The sequence below is a fragment of the Leucoraja erinacea genome, chromosome 18 (genome assembly GCF_028641065.1).
Source record: "Leucoraja erinacea ecotype New England chromosome 18, Leri_hhj_1, whole genome shotgun sequence".
NCBI classification, from domain to species: domain Eukaryota; kingdom Metazoa; phylum Chordata; class Chondrichthyes; order Rajiformes; family Rajidae; genus Leucoraja; species Leucoraja erinaceus.
Genome location: NC_073394.1, coordinates 12,934,985 through 12,956,901, shown reverse-complemented (window position 1 = coordinate 12,956,901; position 21,917 = coordinate 12,934,985). Strand labels below are relative to the sequence as shown.

Below are 21,917 nucleotides of genomic sequence, written 5' to 3'. Positions count from 1 at the left end.
AAATTCAAAATGGCATCTGCAAGCATTTTTTTTTTTTCCACGTCAATGGTGTGATTGCTTTGTCGCCTCAGTAACTAGCAGCTTTTCCAATTATCTACTTTTCATTCTCGGTTTTATTTTGAGCTTTGTGACTGATGGTTTTCATTTTGGCAGGATAAATTCCTGCTGCACCACATCCTCCATTTCAGGTGCATTATTGCTGCGGTTTTTCAGTATCAAATTAGAAACAGAGTGCAGTATTTATGCGAACGCGTGCTTCACTCAGGTCGCTGATCATTTGTGACCCAACACTTCTCAATGCTCATTGTCAGGGTCCAATGATGGTAATGTAGAGAGCAGTTGGTTACTTGTTATTGTGATAAATTGCAAGGATGTTATTTGCAACTCCATTTGCTAGAAAAAGCTGCAAGGCAATTGAGCACTGTGCAATCAGCAAAGATCCCCAGAAGTATGATGAAAAGAAGCCAAGGAAGGCCATTGATGAAGCTGCTGAAACACAACCATCTTATTTTGACTAGGGTATGTTCCAGCCAGTGAACTAAATAATGCCATCCATCAGGTTACTAGCTATAGTACTCCCATTTGCCAACACTTCGTCTGTACCATGGTATTTCAGTATTCACTGACATTTGTAAATGTCGAGAGAGTACCAGCATTTATAGTCTCAGTCATCATAATTTATCTGGTCCTGTGTAATATGCCTGGATAAAGATGGCAAGTATCATGTAAACCATCCTAACTAGTGTGCTGCTGATTTCAAATATGCTTGGACTTGCACGCCAAGGTACCTCTATTGTTTAGATGCTCATAGATTCCCTCCATTCATTATGTACATCCTAGCCTTATTAGTCCTCCCACAACACATCAGCTCACATGTTTCTGGATTAAATTCTGCCGTTGCTCTGCCCACTTTACCAATTCATCAATATTGATCTGTAACTGAAGACTGTATACCATCATAATTTTTTGTGTCAACGACACTACTCGTAACATTCACATCTAGATCATTAATGCATGTAACAAAGTGCAAGGATCGCAGCACTGATCTGGCAGTACATCACTGGCCATAAGCAACCTTCAACCAGCAGCTCTCTGCCTCCTATCACCAAGCAGTACAGGAGGATAAATTGGATAAGATAATAAAGAGAAGGCACAAGAAACTGCAAATGCTGGAATCCTGAACAAAAAGAACTAAATTGGTCATGCAGCATCTGTGGAGAGAAATGGACAGATAACATTTTAGGCCGGGACTCTTCTTCATATTGAACAAACAGAACAGTACATCATAGAAAAGGCCCTTGGGCATACAATATCAAACATGACATCAAGTTCAACTAATTTCCTCTGCTTTCCCATGATTCACGTCCCTCCAATCCTGGCATATCCATGTGCCTGTCTAAAAGCCTCAAACCCTACTATCATATCTACCTCCACCACCACACCTGGCAGCATGTTCCAAGCACCCACCACTCTGTAAAAAATGGCCTCGAATATCATCATTTAAATTTCCCTCTCTCACCTTAAAGCCATATCCTCAATTATTTGACATTTCTCCCCTGGGAAAATAATATTCTGTCTACCTATCAGACCTCCTGTTGAAGAATCCCAACTTGAAACATTATCTGTCCATTTTACTCCACAGATTTGCTGCCTGTCCCACTGAGTTCCTCCAGCAGTTTACATTAAGATGATAAAGAAGTGATCTGGAATGAACAGCCTCAAACAGATTTACAAGTAGCTTTTATTGAATTATATACATACTTGAATATTTGTAGGTCATTGGGGTATATATCAAAGCAGAAGGTCTCTTTCAGATACTTTAGGCAAAATGGCCATCTCCTGACCTGTAAATTTCCATTGTAAAGTTGTGATTTGGTTGCTTCCCACAACCTCTACATTTCATTAACTTATTAAAACGAGAGGAGTCTTCAGCATTCAGTAAAAAGGCTGCCAAGGGAGCGAAGTTTCCATGTATCGTTTACATTGCCTGTGCACGTCTAAAGCGCAGAATTACTCTTTATGTTCTTCTTATATAAACCTACATAAATTGTCTGCTGTCTCAGCAAGAAATGAATTTACAACAAAGAACAATGGCAGGATATCCTCAAAAACTATCAGGTTCCTACAGAAAAAAACAGCATTTAAATACATTTTACTGGCAAAATTCCATGAAAAAAGTTATTGATGGGTTTAAAGATTCCAAACATAGCCAGTTCAAATCCGTGTTGATAATTCTTTAAACTACCCAGAAATTAAAGGCATTCCATATATAGGTTTCTCTTTCTTATGAGGTCCTTCAAAGTCAAGGAGGATTTGATTAAAGTCCAGTTTTGTGGTTTTGGAATTCAATTATGAGGCTGATGTGGTCCCCTAGACCTTTCCACAGGTTGATCTGGAGATGCTTGATGGAACAGGATAGTTTGTGGGGTGGTATTTGCCTTCCACCATTCTTTGCTTGGCTTTGGATTTTTCAATGCATTAACGCAGGGTATAAGTGCCATTCTCAGTGCTCCTTCAGCACTGAGTGTTCATGAACTAAGCATTCCCAGGAATCAGAGTCATACAGTACAGAAACAGGCACATTGGCCCAACTAGGCCATGCCAACCAAGATGCCTCATCTAAGCTTGTCCCAACTGCCCACAAAAAGCCTTTCACAACCTTTCCTATCCATGTACCTGTCCAAATGTCTTTTAACATAGAAACATAGAAACATAGAAATTAGGTGCAGGAGTAGGCCATTCGGCCCTTCGAGCCTGCACCGCCATTCAATATGATCATGGCTGATCATCCAGCTCAGTATCCCGTACCTGCCTTCTCTCCATACCCCCTGATCCCCTTAGCCACAAGGGCCACATCTAACTCCCTCTTAAATATAGCCAATGAACTGGCCTCAACTACCCTCTGTGGCAGAGAGTTCCAGAGATTCACCACTCTCTGTGTGAAAAAAGTTCTTCTCATCTCGGTTTTAAAGGATTTCCCCCTTATCCTTAAGCTGTGACCCCTTGTCCTGGACTTCCCTAACATCGGGAACAATCTTCCTGCATCTAGCCTGTCCAACCCCTTAAGAATTTTGTAAGTTTCTATAAGATCCCCTCTCAATCTTCTAAATTCTAGAGAGTGTAAACCAAGTCTATCCAGTCTTTCTTCATAAGACAGTCCTGGCATCCCAGGAATCAGTCTGGTGAACCGTCTCTGCACTCCCTCTATGGCAATAATGTCCTTCCTCAGATTTGGAGACCAAAACTTTACGCAATACTCCAGGTGTGGTCTCACCAAGACCCTGTACAACTGCAGTAGAACCTCCCTGCTCCTATACTCAAATCCTTTTGCAATGAAAGCTAACATACCATTCGCTTTCTTTACTGCCTGCTGCACCTGCATGCCTACCTTCACTGACTGGTGTACCATGACACCCAGGTCTCGCTGCATCTCCCCCTTTCCCAATTGGCCACCATTTAGATAATAGTCTGCTTTCCCGTTTTTTGCCACCAAAATGGATAACCTCACATTTATCCACATTATACTGCATCTGCCAAACATTTGCCCACTCACCCAGCCTATCCAAGTCACCTTGCAGTCTCCTAGCATCCTCCTCACAGCTAACACTGCCCCCCAGCTTAGTGTCATCCGCAAACTTGGAGATATTGCCTTCAATTCCCTCATCCAGATCATTAATATATATTGTAAATAGCTGGGGTCCCAGTACTGAGCCTTGGGGTATCCCACTAGTCACTGCCTGCCATTGTGAAAAGGACCCGTTTACTCCTACTCTTTGCTTCCTGTTTGCCAGCCAGTTCTCTATCCACATCAATACTGAACCCCCAATGCCTTGTGCTTTAAGTTTGTATATTAATCTCTTATGTGGGACCTTGTCGAAAGCCTTCTGGAAGTCCAGATACACTTTGAATGTTGATTAAAAACACAAAGTGCTGGAGTAACCCAGTATGTCAGGCAGCATCTGTGAAGGGAATGGATACACAATGTTTTGTTTCAGGACCCTTCTTCAGACATTCAGAAAGTTGGTAGAGGGGAGAAAGCTGGTAGGCAGGTGGAGGCAGAGCAAAGCCTTGCAAGTGAAAGGTGGATACAGGTGAGGGGAGTTGATTGACAGATAGATGGACAAAAAGGGTTGGACGAGTTGGGCCAAAGGGCCTGGGTCTGAGCTGAATAAGGGTCCCGACCCGAAATGTTGCTTATCCATTCCCTCCACAGATGCTGCCTGACCCGCTAAGTTACTCCAGCACTTTGTGTTTTATTCAAAATTTCAGGATCTGCAGTTCCTTGCGTCTCCATTTGAAATGTTGTTATTGTGCCTGCCCCAATTATTTCCAGATTTCCCCTACCCTGGGGAAAAAAAAATTGCCTCTATTCCTCTAAAATATTATACACCTCCATAAAACGAACAGCTTCCTGGGCTCCAAGGAATAAAGTTCCAGCCTAGCAACCTCTCCCTGCGCTCAATCTCTGAAGTACCGACAACATTCTTGTAAATCTTCTTTGCACTCAGCAGAGTTAAACTTAATGGAAAACTTAAGTTATAAAGGTTTGATTGGGTGGATAGATAGTTGAAAAGTAGAGAACTCATATACATAGGACAGTGAAGAATAAATCCAGTATAAAATTCCAAAAAGCTATTTAATCCAAAAAGTGGCATGAATATGTAACACTTTCCTATTGGCAGAGGCTGGGAAGTATTGTATCATTCCACTTATGGGAGGCACATTGAAGGCCGAGGGATTGAGAGACACTATGGAGCAAGGATGAGTTTCCAACTGAGATCTAGACCAGAGGTTTGCCCTAAATCTCTCTGCATTGCCTTAAAACTCAACCCAGACCAAGATTTTGATCAGCTGCCTATTTCTTTGTGGGTCAGTGTCAAATTGTGTTCAGTAACATTCTTGTGAAATGCCATACCATGTCATACAACATTCTTCACAAAACTGTTGGTTCAGCTGTGGAGTGAACCACATGATCAGAATTGTGAGCTATCTTGCCTGTTTTGTCCCCATGAAGCCATTCACTACAATACTGCTCACTGCTCCTACACTGCACAGAATTCTCACCAAATCAGCTAATCGGATCCCTTCAAAAAAGAAATGCCTACATTCTGCTTTCATACACTAAATCAGATAACTCATTCCTTCTGCATACATATTCTTTGATTATTTTATCTTTCATTGTTTTGTGGTAGAATCATGGAGTAGAGTGTCATTGAACCTGCTGCATTTGTGATGACTCTAATTGTTGGCATTATAAGAACTTGTAACTTGCAGACCATTTGAAGCCAAACAGGTGATGTGATGTTAACACTGACAGCTCAAACACATTATTTTTAAGATATCTACAATTTAATTTAGTAACTTAACATTTTGCATAGATTCCCTTCCACAATATTTGCTTTAAATGTCTCACCAATTTGGCGGGAGAGAGATATTCTTCAATAAGTAGACCGGTTTCATCTTTGACAACCGGATTAGGATTCAGTAAACCAGGATGTCCAAACTCCAGCACCCTAACTGTTGCAGTTCCTGTGTGCGTAACAAAGGCTGGGCATTGATGAAGTTCCATTGATGTCCTAAAAACAAAATGAGGAGTAAAATTGAAATTTATTTTATTAAAACTGTGATACACTTCATTTTTGGAATGAGTATCATAATTTAATTTCAAAATGTATAATCCATAATAAAGATGAATTTAAAGGGGACCTGGTAGAGCCAGGTAATAATTACAACATTTAAAAGGCATTTGGACAGGCATATGGATAGAAAAGGTTCAGAGCAGGGGTGGGGAACCTGCGGCCTTAAGGCCTTCTAGGCCATTAAGTGCGGCCTTTTGAATGAATCCAAATTTTGTAGAACAAATCCTTTTATTTTTATTAATATGTTTTTGTTCATCTTTTATTATTTTTATTTTAATCTTTAAATTAACGTTCTTAAAATACCAAAGAGTAAAAGAAGATCAACAAAATAATCTTATATCTAATTGAAGTTTCTTGGATGCGGCGTTATTAGATTACAGCTAACTTAATGCAGTCTTCCAACATGAAAAGGTTCCCCACCCCTGGTTTAGAGGGATGTGACCAAACGCAGACAAATGGGACAAGCTGAGGTCAGCAAATTGGTCAGCATGGACATGTTGGGCAGAATGCCAGTTCAGACTCCTGTTGCTTCTTGGTAATGGTTTATTATCAGCATGTGTACCAAGATACAATGAAAAGCTTTGTTTGCGTGCTATCCAGTCAAATGATATTATAAGCAAGTACAATGAAGTCGAACACAGGTACAACAGGTCATGCAAAGAGGAAAATACCAATGAGCAGAATACAGCATTACAGTTACATAAAAAGTGCAGATAAAATAAAGTACAGTGTTGAAATGAGATAGGTTGGAAAATTGGTACATCGTAGTTTATGGGAGGACCGTTTGGTCTCATAACAGCAACATCTCATATATGTTTTCAAACTTTTTAATTTTCTGCCTGACGAGAGAAAGAAATGACTAATCTTGAATACTTTCTTAAGACAGTTTGATATGTAGATATTATCGATGGTGGGGAATCTGGTCTCTGTGCTACATTCACAACTCTGCAATTGCTTGTGGTCTTGGGCAGAGTTGCTGTCAAACCAAGCTGTAGAGGTTGGTAAGAGTCATAGGAGAAATGCCAACCTGTTTCCATGCTCTTTATCTCTATGAGGAAGGGCAAGATGTACAATGCAGTTCTCAGCTAGCAGTGAAGTAACTGGTTTATAGTTACTAATTAATAATATTTTTGCAATGGAACAGCGTCTTTTAAGAATCACTAAATTCAAGTGTAGATATATTGGTTGTCATGTCGTTAAGAAATTTTAGTTTGGAAATAGATTCTCAGTTTTCAGATTGAAAAACTTTGTAAAACAGAGTCTGACACTGAGGTTAAAGGCAAAGGACCAAAAAGATTCATCAAAGCAGGTTTAAGCAACCAGACTGAATTTACACTAGAACACAAAACAAGTCCATTAGGCCTGGCCTCAATTCCTCCGTGTCATTTTCTCACAATGCCTGATCAGCTAGTCTGCAAATGAAGTCAAATGAATAAAAGTGCTTTGTGATCCAAGAAATAATTCTAAACCGAGTCGCTGCTGTAATGTAGGAAAATAAAGTATTTAATTTGATCCAATCTTCAGCTGACTATATCCATGGATATATTTGTTAATTTGTCATCCGTAACTTCTGAACTACCAAATCATTTCTAGGATCTGGAAGACGTTATACCCAAGCAAATTCCCCATTTCAAACATTGCTGTTTGGCCTTAGCTTTGCATTGTTTGCATTCATATAACAAGTTTCTCAGGCATTCATTTCGAATATCTACCAGCCATTGAGCTCTTTAACTGGTTATGCCATTTCAAAATTCTTTGATCAATAAAAATCTTGAAAGATTGCCAGCATGTTTTTTTACGTTTCTGGTATTCCCCAACATTAGCCCAAATTTAATGGGACCATTCCACGATGTTGACATTAATTGGCCACTGAAGATTTATCCTTGAGTAGAGTATCTTATTGGGCCATTTCAAAGGTCAGCTACTGTAAAACTCTGATAATCCAGCATTCAATGGTTCAGAAATCCTGATGATCCACCATCTGTCCCAGTCACACATCATGCAAGCTGGAGGTCCAGAGTGAGGCCTGTGGCTAGAGTCAAGGTTAGGGGTCCAGACCACCAGCAGTCACGAATGTGAGTGGGTATGCCTCTGGAGCCAGCGTCTGCTGTACCTGCTCTATTTAAACTAAGTTTCAATGGAAAATGTATTGTATTACTTTGTACCATGGATAAAAAGTGAACTAAAAGTATGGTTAGGAATTAATAGGAGTAACATCAAATAGTCCAGAAATCTACCACCAAAAGTCCCAAGAGGGACAGATTATCATAAGATTTCGGAGCAGAATTAGGCCATCGGCCCCTCAAGCCTACTCTGCCATTCAATCATGGCTGATCTATCTTTCTCTCTCAACCCCAGTCTCCTGCCTTCTCCTTGTAACCTTTGACACCCTTAATAACCCATCAATCTCCAATTTAAAAATACCCAATGACTTGGCCTCCCCCCACCATCTGTGGCAATGAATTCCACAGATTCACCATCCTCTGGCGAAGGAAATTCCTCCTCATCTCCATTCTAAAGGCACATCCTTTTATTCTGAGGCTGTGCCCTCTGGTCCTAAACTCTCCCACAATTGGAAATATTCTCTCCACGTCCACTCTATCTAGGCCTTTCGTTTTATCACAGTTTTATAGAATGGGAATGAACAGCAAATTTCCTTTCCTAAAGCACATTGTTGAACAAGGTGTCACTGTTACTGATAATAGGTATAAATGATGAATTATTTAACTGAATTTCAACCTCCCATCTGCTTGGGATGGATTTGAACTTGGGAGCCCTGGATCATTAGCTGCAGACTCTGAATGACTTGTTCAATAATTTAACTTGGCCATGGGTTGAGAGTTTTCCCTCAGAGAAAGCAATCTTAGCAAGGTTCATTGCAAGTCCGCTCTGCTTGGAATTTAAATCTAATTCCTAATTAAAACGTTCTAATAGAATAATAATAGAATATAAATGTTCCTAGGACGTATCTAAATTGACACTTTGCAGTTGCAGGGGGTGTGTAGACATTTTCAGATCCTAAAGATGCCTTTTCTTTTTGTTGATTTATGGGGCACAAACGGCACTAGAAAATCTTGCATTTATTGTCTGTTGACTATAGCTCTGCCTTCAACAACATAATTCCATCGATGGTAATCTCCAAACTTCTGGAGATGGTGCATCTGGAATGATGCATTCTTAGTCTCTTACTATACTCCCTATGCACTCACAACTGTGCGCCCAAATTCGGCTCAAAGTCCTTCTACAATTTTGCACTTGACTCCCATTGCATCGCAAACAATTACGCGATGACGTACGGGATGGAGATAAAGAATTTAGTATATGGTGTAGGGAGAAACTGCAGATGCTGGAATACACTAAAGAGAGTAACATGGTGTCAAGAAGAAGGAGTTAATTATTGACCAGGAATATTGGTGGAGTATATATCCCAATCAGCATCAATGGTACCAAAGTGGACATGGTTGAGAGCCCCAGTTCCTTGGCGTAAATATTACCAACGACATGCCGTGGACCAAACACATTGACCTGTCCATCGTACAGAACAGACTCCTCACCATTGACTCCATTTACACTTCATGCTGCCTTGGTCATTCCTTCTTTTCCCTGTCCCATTGAGCAGAAGATTCAGAAGCTTGAAAACATGCACCAGACTCAGCTTCTTCCCCTCTACTATCAGACAACTGGACAGTCCTTCCATAGGTACAGTCCGGTTCTCCTCTGCCTTATTACAGACATTGGACTTTGTCTGTGGAACCATTATGCTAAAATGCTGAGAACTATATTCTGCGCTCTGTATCTTTACCTTCGTTCTACTTATTGTACTTGAGTTTGGCTTGATTTTATTTATGTATAGCATTTTCTGATTTGATTAGAAAGCATGAAAAACTTTTCACCACCTTCTTTACTACCATACTTTCATTTTCTCTGAGTTTTATTGTGCTGCCCTTTGATATCACTAACTGTAGGACCAGGCAAAATACAGAACAGGATTCCTCTTGAGCGCCTTGGAATGATTAGAAGAAAGAAATGCGGACTCTCTTATTGATAAAACGTTATTGCAATATCAATGCAGTGCCAATGTGGATGGGTGAGGAAAAAGAGTGGGAACATGAAGAATGATTGTGTAGAAATAAAAAGAGGGTGTGGGTTTGACTTTAAAGTTTCTCTTTCCATTCAATGAACGTTGAGGTGGAGCTTAATGAAACAGTTTTTGTGGTTGCTCAGAGGAAATTCGTTCAGGATCTGTCAATGAAACAGTTGCGCCACTTCCATCAGCAAATAAACTATCTTGTGAATGCAGCAGAGTGTCATGGTTCCAATGCAGCCCCCATCATTAAAATGGAAAGTGCAACAGTTTTTAACAATCAGAATTCAAGCATTCGCATCATTTCTATGCAAAAGGCAAAGGACGCTTTAAACAGAGAAGAAAACGGCATCAGGTTTTTAATCAGAGCAATCTTCTTCAATATATAGAATGGCACATGGAAGGCAGCAATTATTATGTTCTCAGTTCTGCTGTAGGTACCTGTATTAGGAATCAATCACATCAACTAAGGCTGGCACAGTTGCACTTGCTTCCCTGAAGATAGTTAGTGAGCTGCCAGACTTTTGGACTATTGACAAAGATAAGAAAATATTTGAAGTCGAGTCCCACGTTCCTTTCAATGGACAAATAATGCTTCAAGTAAACAAACTTACATCTGCTAATACCACAAGAGAATTCCAAACAGGGGCGACAGGCCCAAGAATTTCACAATTTGCCTCTTCAGTGATAAAAGTGCAGCAATGTTCACAAGTTAATATTTGTAAATTGCAAAAAATTGAACTTTGTCAGACAATTCTAAAGGTTGCATTGATCTTTGTAGAATTATATTAATGTATGATTTCATTTAATATAGTATTAGCTTCTGCTTCAGTAAAAACACTCTCCTATCCAACAATGCCTGAGAAACAAGTACAGGGCAAAATTCAGGGTGACCTGCCCAGCATGTAGAAGGTTTGTCTATTTTGTACGACACAATGGCCTAATTTGCAAACATAACTGACATGTCCAGTTGCCCATTTACAATTCTGCATGCCACTCTTATAATGACTTTGGACCTTAGTCTCTCAACGAGGCTCAAGGAATGGCACCTCAGCTTCTAAATAGGCATATTGTAGCATTCGCAGTTCAAAAATTTCAACCAACGGTTTCATTTCCACCATTCCCTATTTCACATTTTCATCATCAATCATATTTTCATTTTACAATTTCTGAGCAGGTCTACATTCCCCACTTACTGCCCCCACCAGACTTTCTGCTTCTTTATGTAGCCATTACCACCAAATCTCAACCTGCACCATCCCCATTAGTTGCCTAATCTCTTTTGTCCTTTGTTCACCCTCTCTCGCAAATTCATCACATGTTCTCCGCATCTCCAACTATCCCCTGCTCTGATAAAATGTTCTTATTCAGAATCTTTGTTTATGTCTCTCCATAGAAGCTTTTCGCCCGAGTATTTTGTTTTACCATTTTTACTACAAATTCCCAGCACCAATTGTTTATGTGTTAATGCAAGTTCCCCCAAGCTACCCATGTACAATCCATCTCTTCCCTTTCCATAGACATACAAGAAAGGGCATGTACATTGGGATGCACGTTTTAAGCACCAATGCCCAACTCATGTGAAAAATCAAAAACTGCAGATGCTATTTAAAAAATAGAAAACACTTGAAATATTCAACAGGTCAGGACGCATCCGAGGAAAGATACACAGAGTTAACGTTTCAGTTTGTCAGAACTGCAAAGGAGACAAATGCATGTAAATCTGCAGGCTGGGTTGGGGAGGGGATATATCTGATAGGGTAGAACCAGGGTGACCGTGGGGATAAGCAGTAAACAAGGTGATCTGGTCAATGAGTAAATGGGAGCAGTTAGAACATGGACAAAAGAACATAGAAGAATGTGGGAGTTGCAAAATTCAGAGCCTGGGGACAAACCCGACAGGCCAGGCTGGGGCATGTTCTCCACTCCCAAAGAGAGAAGGGGGCAGGAAACAGATTAAACAAGCATATCTAATATTACAGACAAGTGATTGATAGACAGACAAAATGTTACCTATGGGTTAGTTGTAGAATTGTAGAATTCAGCATTATATCCAGAAGGCTGCAAAGTACCCTGACAAAAGATGAGGTGCCATTTCTCAAGCCTTTGTTGAGCCTCACTGTCATAATACAGGGGCCCACAGATCGATAGGTCAGAGTGAGAAAGGAAATTAAAGCAGAAGGCAACAGGAAGCCCAGGGTCACCTCTGCTGACTGAACAAAGGTGCTCTGTAGCTCAATCACCACATCTGCGTTTGGATTCTCCAGCATAGGGAAGAACAAATTGTGAATGCCAAATGCAGTACACTAGATTGGAAAAAGTGCAAGTGAATCACTGCTTCTCCTGGAAAAATTGTTTGGGTCGCTGGTTGGTGTTAAGGGAAGAGGTGAAATGACATGTGTTGCATTGGCTGTGCCTGCAAGGGAAAGTGCTGTTAGGTAGTGGGTGAGAACAGAAGAGTGGGTCAGGCAATCCTGAAGGGAACAGTCCCTGCAAACAAATGGGGAAGAGAGGGGATGTGTCTGGTTGTCGACTTTCTTTGAAGGAGGCCGAGACAGTGGAGAAAGGATTCTTGAATGTGGTGGAAGGAGAGGGCTGGGGAACTCTATCCTTGTTCGGTGACAGAGGATAAGGGGTTAGAGTACAATTACGGAAAATGGATGAGATACACTCTCCTAGAATGACTATTGCTTCAAGTTCTCATTAATGCTTACTGATTCTCTATAGACTTATAAAACTCCCATCTTGTCCTCTTCCGGTTTGCGTTGTTTTTAAATTTGCGCAAAAAACAGAACCCGATAGCACTACACCTTACTCGCCATAAATACAAGTTTTGTTCCGATCAGTGAAATAGTACAAAAGATATGAAGGTTTAAAAATCATAAAAACTGCCCCTTCTGGCACCCGTTGTCAATCACCAGCGGGAGGAGAATAAAGCTGAAGGAGCAGTGTGTTGAGCAGCGTGCGGGGAGTGAGCAGCGTGAGCAGCGTGCCGGCTGATTCTGCGCCGACCAGCACGACGAGCCGGGAGCCGATGAGTTGAACCGGAAGCCTCTGAGTGAAGCCGGAGTGGGACTAGTGAGGAGGAAAGCTGAAGGTGTGGGGTGAGCAGAGTGCGGGGTGAGCAGTGCGAGCTGCGTTTGCGGCGACCACCCACCCTTCCTCCACCCCCTTCCCCCACACCCCCCTCCCTACTTAGTCTAGTTGTTTCTTAAAACTGCCCCACATTATAATTTCTAAAATGTTCCCCAGCTGAGATGAAACTGACTGGCGTGGAGCTCAGGCAGCATCTGAGGAGGGAAATGGGCAGAGAACGTTTTGGGTTGAGACCGTTTATCTATACTGAAAGAGTAGAGGGATAGCCAGTATAAAGTATGTGGGAAGGAACTGCAGATGCTGGTTTAAACCGAAGATAGACACAAAATGCGGCAGTAGCTCAGCAGGACAGATGGCATCTCTGAAGAGAAGGAATGGGTGACTTTTTTCAGGTCGAGTCCCTTTATCAGACTGAGAGTCAGGGGAGGGGGAGGTACAGAGATAAGGAAGTGTAAGGTGGACATCAAAGGAGGTGGAGATCAAGGAAAATGTAGAATAAATCATTGTTAGCTAGGAGAAGGTAACAACAAAGCAAACGGAGAAGGTAGCAACAAAGCAAACAATGCAAATCAGGGACAGTTAGGCTGGACAAAGAACTAGGAAGGGCGAGGGATGGAGAGAGAGGGGAAGCAAGGGTTTCTAGAAGTTAGAGAAGTCAATATTCATACCGCTGCGGTGTAAGCTGCCCAAGCGAAATATGAGATGCTGTTCCTCCAATTTGTGCTGGGCCTCACTCTGACAATTGGAGGAGGCCCAGGGCAGGCAGGTAAATGTGGGAATGGGAGGAGGAGATAAGGTGTTTAGCAACTGGGAGATCAGGTAGGTTTAGGCAGACTGAGCCAGTATAAAGTGGTTTATTGTCAGCTGTCCATTTCTCTTCACAGATGCTGCCTGGCCTGCTGAGCTCCTCCAGCAGTTTGTTTCTTTATCCAGAATCCAGCATCTGTAATCTCTTGTGTATCTGATACAGGGTAATTGACTTGAAATGTTATAACAAGGAACCGCAGATGCAGGTTTATAGATGCAAGAAAGATACAAAATGCTGGAGTAACTCGGCAAGTCAGGCAACATCTCTGAAAAACAAGAATGCATGATGTTTCGGGTTTGGACCTTTCAGGATCTCTTGGGGCTTGAATACTTTATTTTATTGTCACATGTGACCCACCTTTAGATCCACCCTTAATCTCTCTCCACCCACCCCCCCCCCCTCCCCCATGCTGAAAGCACCCAAATGTTGGCTGCTTTCTCTCCCCTGAAAAGCTGCAGACTGATATATTATCTCTCCCACTGTTTTTTATTGTTTCAATGACTGTTCAATTCGCTGCCACTTCCCTCCCAACAATACCAATCCTGAAGGTCTGCTCAACACGACCTCTGCACATGACTTATAGTACCTTGTTAACCTCAACCCTTAACAGGATTTCTGTTTCCCTTCTATTTAAAAATAAAATGTTGATCTAAACTGAATTCCAGATCCGTGTCTCATCCTTTAGGAAATGCCTCCAGCTATCTACTGTATTCCACGCGTTTGTAGTTTGGATTCAGTTATTTTGAATCTATCCAGTATTTCAAATCATTATTCTCGTTACTTCCTGTGATCACCCATAATCCCATAATATCAGCACACGTGCTCTGACCTCTCCCTGCAACAGAAAGCGAGTGAATCTGCAATTAATGCGAGTGACATTGTTAATTCAGAAACAATGGTTCTGAACTTATAGGAAAGGTAACTTTGAGGGTATGAGACGTGAATTGGCCAAGGTTGACTGGCAATTAATTCTAAAAGGGTTGACGGTGGATATGCAATGGAAGACATTTAAAGACTGCATGGATGAACTACAAAAATTGTTCATCCCAGTTTGGCAAAAGAATAAATCAGGGAAGGTAGTACATCCATGGATAACAAGGGAAATCAGGGATAGTATCAAAGCGAAGGATGATGCGTACAAATTAGCCAGAAAAAGCAGCATACCGGAGGACTGGGAGAAATTCAAAGACCAGCAGAGGAGGACAAAGGGCTTAATTAGGAAAGGAAAAATAGATTATGAAAGAAAACTGGCAGGGAACATAAAAACTGACTGCAAAAGTTTTTATAGATATGTGAAAAGAAAGAGATTAGTTAAAACAAATGTAGGTCCCTTGCAGTCAGAAACAGGTGAGTTGATCATGGGGAACAAGGATATGGCGGACCAATTGAATAACTACTTTGGTTCCGTCTTCACTAAGGAAGACATAAATAATTTGCCGGAAATAGCAGGGGACCGCGGGTCAAAGGAGTTGGAGGATTTGAGTGAAATCCAGGTTAGCCGGGAAGTGGTGTTGGGTAAATTGAATGGATTAAAGGCCGATAAATCCCCAGGGCCAGATAGGCTGCATCCCAGAGTACTTAAGGAAGTAGCTCCAGAAATAGTGGATGCATTAGTAATAATCTTTCAAAACTCTTTAGATTCTGGAGTAGTTCCTGAAGATTGGCGGGTAGCAAACGTAACCCCACTTTTTAAGAAGGGAGGGAGAGAGAAAATGGGGAATTACAGACCAGTTAGTCTAACATCGGTAGTGGGGAAACTGCTAGAGTCAGTTATTAAAGATGGGATAGCAGCACATTTGGAAAGTGGTGAAATCATTGGCCAAAGTCAGCATGGATTTACGAAAGGTAAATCATGTCTGACGAATCTTATAGAATTTTTCGAGGATGTAACTAGTAGCGTGGATAGGGGAGAACCAGTGGATGTGGTGTATCTGGACTTCCAGAAGGCTTTTGACAAGGTCCCACATAAGAGATTAGTATACAAACTTAAAGCACAAGGCATTGGGGGTTCAGTATTGATGTGGATAGAGAACTGGCTGGCAAACAGGAAGCAAAGAGTAGGAGTAAACGGGTCCTTTTCACAATGGCAGGCAGTGACTAGTGGGGTACCCCAAGGCTCAGTACTGGGACCCCAGCTATTTACAATATATATTAATGATCTGGATGAGGGAATTGAAGGCAATATCTCCAAGTTTGCGGATGACACTAAGCTGGGGGGCAGTGTTAGCTGTGAGGAGGATGCTAGGAGACTGCAGGGTGACTTGGATAGGCTGGGTGAGTGGGCAAATGTTTGGCAGATGCAGTATAATGTGGATAAATGTGAGGTTATCCATTTTGGTGGCAAAAACAGGAAAGCAGACTATTATCTAAATGGTGGCCGATTGGGAAAGGGAGAGATGCAGCGAGACCTGGGTGTCATGGTACACCAGTCATTGAAGGTAGGCATGCAGGTGCAGCAGGCAGTAAAGAAAGCGAATGGTATGTTAGCTTTCATTGCAAAAGGATTTGAGTATAGGAGCAGAGAGGTTCTACTGCAGTTGTACAGGGTCTTGGTGAGACCACACCTGGAGTATTGCGTACAGTTTTGGTCTCCAAATCTGAGGAAGACATTATTGCCATAGAGGGAGTGCAGAGACGGTTCACCAGACTGATTCCTGGGATGTCAGGACTGTCTTATGAAGAAAGACTGGATAGACTTGGTTTATACTCTCTAGAATTTAGAAGATTGAGAGGGGATCTTATAGAAACTTACAAAATTCTTAAGGGGTTGGACAGGCTAGATGCAGGAAGATTGTTCCCGATGTTAGGGAAGTCCAGGACAAGGGGTCACAGCTTAAGGATAAAGGAGAAATCTTTTAAAACCGAGATGAGAAGAACTTTTTTCACACAGAGAGTGGTGAATCTCTGGAACTCTCTGCCACAGAGGGTAGTTGAGGCCAGTTCATTGGCTATATTTAAGAGGGAGTTAGATGTGGCCCTTGTGGCTAAGGGGATCAGGGGGTATGGAGAGAAGGCAGGTACGGGATACCGAGTTGGATGATCAGCCATGATCATATTGAATGGCGGTGCAGGCTCGAAGGGCCGAATGGCCTACTCCTGCACCTAATTTCTATGTTTCTATGCAATACCACTTTACCATTGGCCACATTTCCCTTCCCTTTGGCCATCATGGATCACAAACTTACACAGGTCTTGAATTTGAATATCCCTCAGGATGTTTCTCCCGTTTCACCTCCATCTGACTCCTCCCTCCAGTCCCACAGCTTGCTCTGTGTTCTGTCCTTTATGCTCCAATCCTGACAAATAAATCATCCACAGAGGCTACAATTTGATTCTTTATGTTCCCATCTCAGTGGCGTTGACCCTGACATTGAAATCTTCTGTTGGATTCATCTCTTTCTTTGGCCAGACCATGGGTTCTTTCTCCAACCCCCAATCCACCTCTTTCTGATTTATTACCCTGTCTAGATCCATTTGCCACAAACTCCTGATTTGCTGACAAGGATAGTGTTTTTCTGAACTGGTGAACTGACCTCTAACGTTCAGAGTCTGGATGTCTGGCACCTCCTCACACCTCCCAATGGAAGTATGTTTTTGTCACCCTGTAATGCAGGGCTGCCAACATTGGGTGAGAGTTGGGAGTGAGAAATTGATAGAGACCAAGCCTGAGAGAGCGTAAGGGGGGGGGGGGGGGGGGGGGGGGGGGGTGGGAGGTTATGGGAAGGTGTGTCTCCATTGGTGGTACCGAGCTTATTGCATTTTTTCAGCTTGAAATTGTGCACTCTGATGCACACTGTATCGAGTCTTTTAACGTACACTTGAATGTAATATTTATGCTTTAAATTGGATTAGCTATGAATAAGGTTAGGCTAAATTACATTCCACAGTAGAGCCAGATTTCAATGTTTTTTGGTTGAAGTATTTTTAAGAGGTAACTTTTTAAGGGGTAACTTTTTCCACACAAAGGAGGTAGTTGAGGCAGGGACTATCCCAACATTTAAGAAACAGTTAGACTGATGCATGGATAGGACTGGTTTGGAGGGATATGGACCAAAAGCAGGAAGTGTAGCTGGGAGATGTTGGCGGGTGTGGGCAAGTTGGGTCGAAGGGCCTGTATCACTCTATGACTACATTATACCTCCACCATGCATCAATGCTTCAAAATCAAGTGGTCGAGTTTTATTGCCATATACTCAAGCATAGAAACATAGAAAATAGGTGCAGGAATAGGCCATTCGAGCCACAACTTCCCCAACATCGGGAATATTTTTCCTGCAGTTATAGTAAGTGGAAATCTAGCAGGTAAGCAGGATGCTTTCTCCAACCACCCCCATTTGAAGGCCACTATCTTCCACCGCTTCTACCCAGTGCTTGGTACCTACTTCCAGCAGCCACTGATTGTCCTCCAGGATGCACCGAGCCACTGCCTGGTCCACGCCGATCAACTGGGCGAATTTGGCACAGAGACTCTCACGGCAGCGACGCAACGCGTCCGACGAATGCCCGGGACTCTTGGACTGAGGCTGCTCCATGGTCGGAGCTGCAGCGAGCGATTCGCCAGCCCTGCAAACACTCGCCAGCCCCCGCTCCCCGTCCGCATCTGCCCCCGCCGCTCCAGCTCTCCAACAACCGCGGCCAATGCAGTTGATATTAGTTTTGAAATTCTCGTTGATCACAGAATTTCTCACGACAGAGCATGAAAAATTCTGCGATTAGCGTGAGAGCATGAGAATTTGGCGAAATGCGAGATTCTCACACTCAATGCGTGAGAGTTGGCAGCTCTGCTGTAATGTATCATTTCAGAAAATCACAAAAAAATAATTTCTCCTCCTCCAGCACAATATTAAATCATTTATCCTCCTCCTCCAACAAAAAATCAATGGTGCAGTCTTAAAATCTCTGATATGTTCCAATCACAAGCACTGGATTAAAGTTGCCATGGATCTATCCAAACCAATGAATCCTTGATTCAGAGCTATCAATCTAAAGAACAATAAAGGTCACTGCGTCCAGACTCACAGACATGGCTCATGAATTCCATAGTTACAACGTGGCAAAATGCGAAACGACCTAGGAATATCCTACTCGTAAAAACAGACAATTCCAATCCAACTAATTACCAGAGACACAAGGAATTGCAGATGCTGAAATCTTGAGCAAAACACAAAGTGCTGCTCAGTGGATCAGACAGCATCCCTGTGATGCTGTTGCAAGCAAGTTGTTCATTGCACCCATACCTCACCGTGTATGTGCAAATTACAATAAATTCAACTTGGCTACCAAGCCACTTTTGGATCTAAATTACCAACTTAATTTGGATACCAAATGCTTGAGTAGACCAGTTTCCCATGTGGGGGGCTTGCCAAGAGCCTTGTTAAATTCATTTTGGAATACCATGTATTTTTTGACCCTTCCAAAAATTCAATAATTATTCAGAATTCAATCAAATCAGTCAGGACTGCAAAGGCTGAAAAAGGGAGCATTTCTAAAAGCACATACTGTAAATGGCCAGAACCCTCAAAGATGTTTTTTTTCAATTGCTTGTTATTCTCGAGTGATATGATAACCAAGTGTTTGCGCAGACACATGTAGCTGCCACTCCAAAGTGTGTTGATTAATATCTTTGAAAAGGAGAAAAGATTTTTGTATTAGATAATATGCTGGTTGGGGGGGAAAAAAAGAGCAAAATCAGAGTGCAATAATGTTTGTGGGAAGTTTACCCTAAATGAAATAGGAAGAGGTGACTAAGGAAGAAATCAACTTTATTATGTATAGACGCAATGATATAAATGTTTTCTTCGTAATTTTGTTTTAAAAACAAGATTTTAAAATTAAATATGCTTTGAAATTATGTGGTTACCAAGTACATTAAATCAAAAGCCATTAATGCTTATACAGGTCTTTCTGTTGTATTTTCCAACTTCACCTTGCCCTGGAATGTCAATAATTAGGACAATTTGCATTATAACACACATGCGCCATGCATAACAATGAATAAAACAACCAGTAGCAAGTATTAAATACTTCAAAGATTGTGGGATGGGTTAGTTGCAAACTGCTAACATTCCCAGGATTCTTGAGGGGCCCCAGGTGAACAGGAAAAATACAAATGTAAAAAGACTAAACAAGAATGGAGGAAGACAGAAAACAACACATTAAAGCCAGTTATCCCAACACCAGTTACTGGAGTTTATGAAGGAACTGCAGACGCTGGCATATCGAAGGTAGAAAAGATCTGGAGAAACTCAGCGGGTGCAGCAGCATCTGTCTGAAGAAGGATTTCGGCCCGAAACGTTGCCTATTTCCTTCGCTCCATAGATGCTGCTGCACCCGCTGAGTTTCTCCAGTACTTTTGTCTATCTGTTACAGGAGGATTGCTTGGTCCATAATTATCCGCAATCAATTTAAATCAATATGGTTTTATAAAAGGGAAAAACTGTTCGATAATTTTGATGGAGTCTTTTGAGAATGGAACAGAGTGGTAAATGGGGGTTCTAGTAGGGAGAGTCATAGAGCTGTCCAGGGCAGAAACAAGCCGTTCAACCCACCTTATCCATGCTGACCAAGTTACCATTCTGGGCTATTTGGCCCATAGCCACCTAAACTCTTCCTATACATGTATTTGTTGTGAGGACTCAGAGTTGTATCTGCTTCAATAGTTATAAAGTTGCCCCAAGGTTTCTATTAAATCATTCCCATTCTCACCTTAAGCCTTTGCCCTCTAGTTTTAGAATCCTCTACCCTGGGGAAAAGATTGTGAAGATGTAGAGTACTTGGATTTCAAGAATGCAATGAATGAAGTGACATAGGATGTTTCCACACAACACAATGGCAACACTCTGTACTCCCTCTATGGCAAGAATGTGTTTCCTCAGATTAGGAGACCAAAACTGTACGCAATCTCACCAAGGCCCTGTACAACTGCAGTAGAACCTCCCTGCTCCTATATACTCAAATCCTTTTGCTATGAATGCTAACATACCATTCGCTTTCTTCACTGCGTGCTGCACCTGCATGCCTACTTTTTCAATGACTGGTATACCATGACACCCAGGTCTCGTTGCATCTCCCCTTTTCCTAATCGGCCACCATTCAAATAATAGTCTACTTTCCTGTTCTTGCCACCAAAGTGGATAACCTAACATTTACCCTCATTATACTGCATCTGCCATGCATTTGCCCACTCACCCAGCCTATCCAAGTCACCTTGCAGCCTCTAGCATCCTCCTCACAGCTAACACTGCCCCAGCTTCGTGTCATCTGCAAACTTGGAGATGTTGCATTCAATTCCCTCGTCCAAATCATTAATATATATTGTAAATAGCTGGGGTCCCAGCACTGAGCCTTGCGGTACCCCACTAGTCACTGCCTGCCATTCTGAAAAGGACCCGTTTTCTCCTACTCCCATATGGGTCAATATTGAAATGGCTAACAATAACAATGGAGTACCATAGGAATCACACTCCCTCCCCCCCCCCCCCCCCCCCCACCCCCCCACCACAGCACAAGAGCCCACTTACTCCCCCCTTTTCCCACACACAACAGGGGTGCTCACGATCACCTGACCCCCCCCCCCCACAACACACATCATCCTTGCATTACAGGGATCACACACCCAATACCTCACAAAGAATCATCTCCTCCCACTCCAGAAGCTTAACACCTCCCTCCCACTAGTAATCTCACCCCCAACCACCGTGATCACTCACCCCCCCGCACTCCACAGGAATCACAACACTCCCCCCTCCCACCCACCCACACAGGGATCACAGTCCTCCACACCCACCCCTCACTTAGGACTCACTCCCCTCCCACCACCCCCAGGAATCACAGCCCTCACCCTAACCTCTCAGGAATCACTCCATCCCGCCCACACGCCGCAGGAATCCCCTCTCCCCCCCCTCCCCCCCCCCTCCCACACACGTAAATCACAGCCGTCCCTACCCCAGCCCCAGGGACACACAACCTCTCCCCCGCCCTGGCCCTGTTGTGCCTGGGGCGGCTGTCGATCTGGCGCTGTGTAAAGCAGTCGACGCCGTTCTGGTTCCCGGCTGTGCCGCGCCATGTCCCCCGCCCCCGCCCCCGCCAGGCCGCTCCACTCACCCCTTCTCTCGGCGACAGAACGAGCCTCATCGGTGTCCCTGGCAACGGCGCGGCGGCCCCGCCTTCTCCGGGCGGCGCGCGGTGCTCCGTGGAACCTGTAGTCCCCATTGACTCGCCAACGCTTTCGCACGCACGGATCACGGACTACATCTCCCGTCGACCACTGCGCGCGGGAGGCCTCGGGTCC

The 21,917-nt window shown here is 42.9% G+C and overlaps 1 protein-coding gene across 2 annotated transcripts in view; it reads right to left on the bottom strand.

The window, feature by feature from the left end:
* The window catches only part of lrrc56 (leucine rich repeat containing 56), an 88,394-nt gene extending 66,533 nt beyond the window's left edge, over positions 1–21,861 (bottom strand). The window contains exons 1-2 of one of the 2 annotated variants that reach the window (XM_055649361.1): positions 21,731–21,861; positions 5,414–5,576 (exon numbers count right to left, since the gene is read on the bottom strand). In XM_055649361.1, the coding sequence (XP_055505336.1) occupies positions 5,414–5,569 (156 nt within the window). In that variant the 5' untranslated portion in view covers positions 5,570–5,576; positions 21,731–21,861. Of the gene's footprint in view, positions 1–5,413; positions 5,577–11,736; positions 12,305–21,730 lie in introns of those variants that run through there. The other variant, XM_055649360.1, reaches the window with a different exon arrangement.
* Positions 21,862–21,917: the final 56 nt, after the last annotated feature.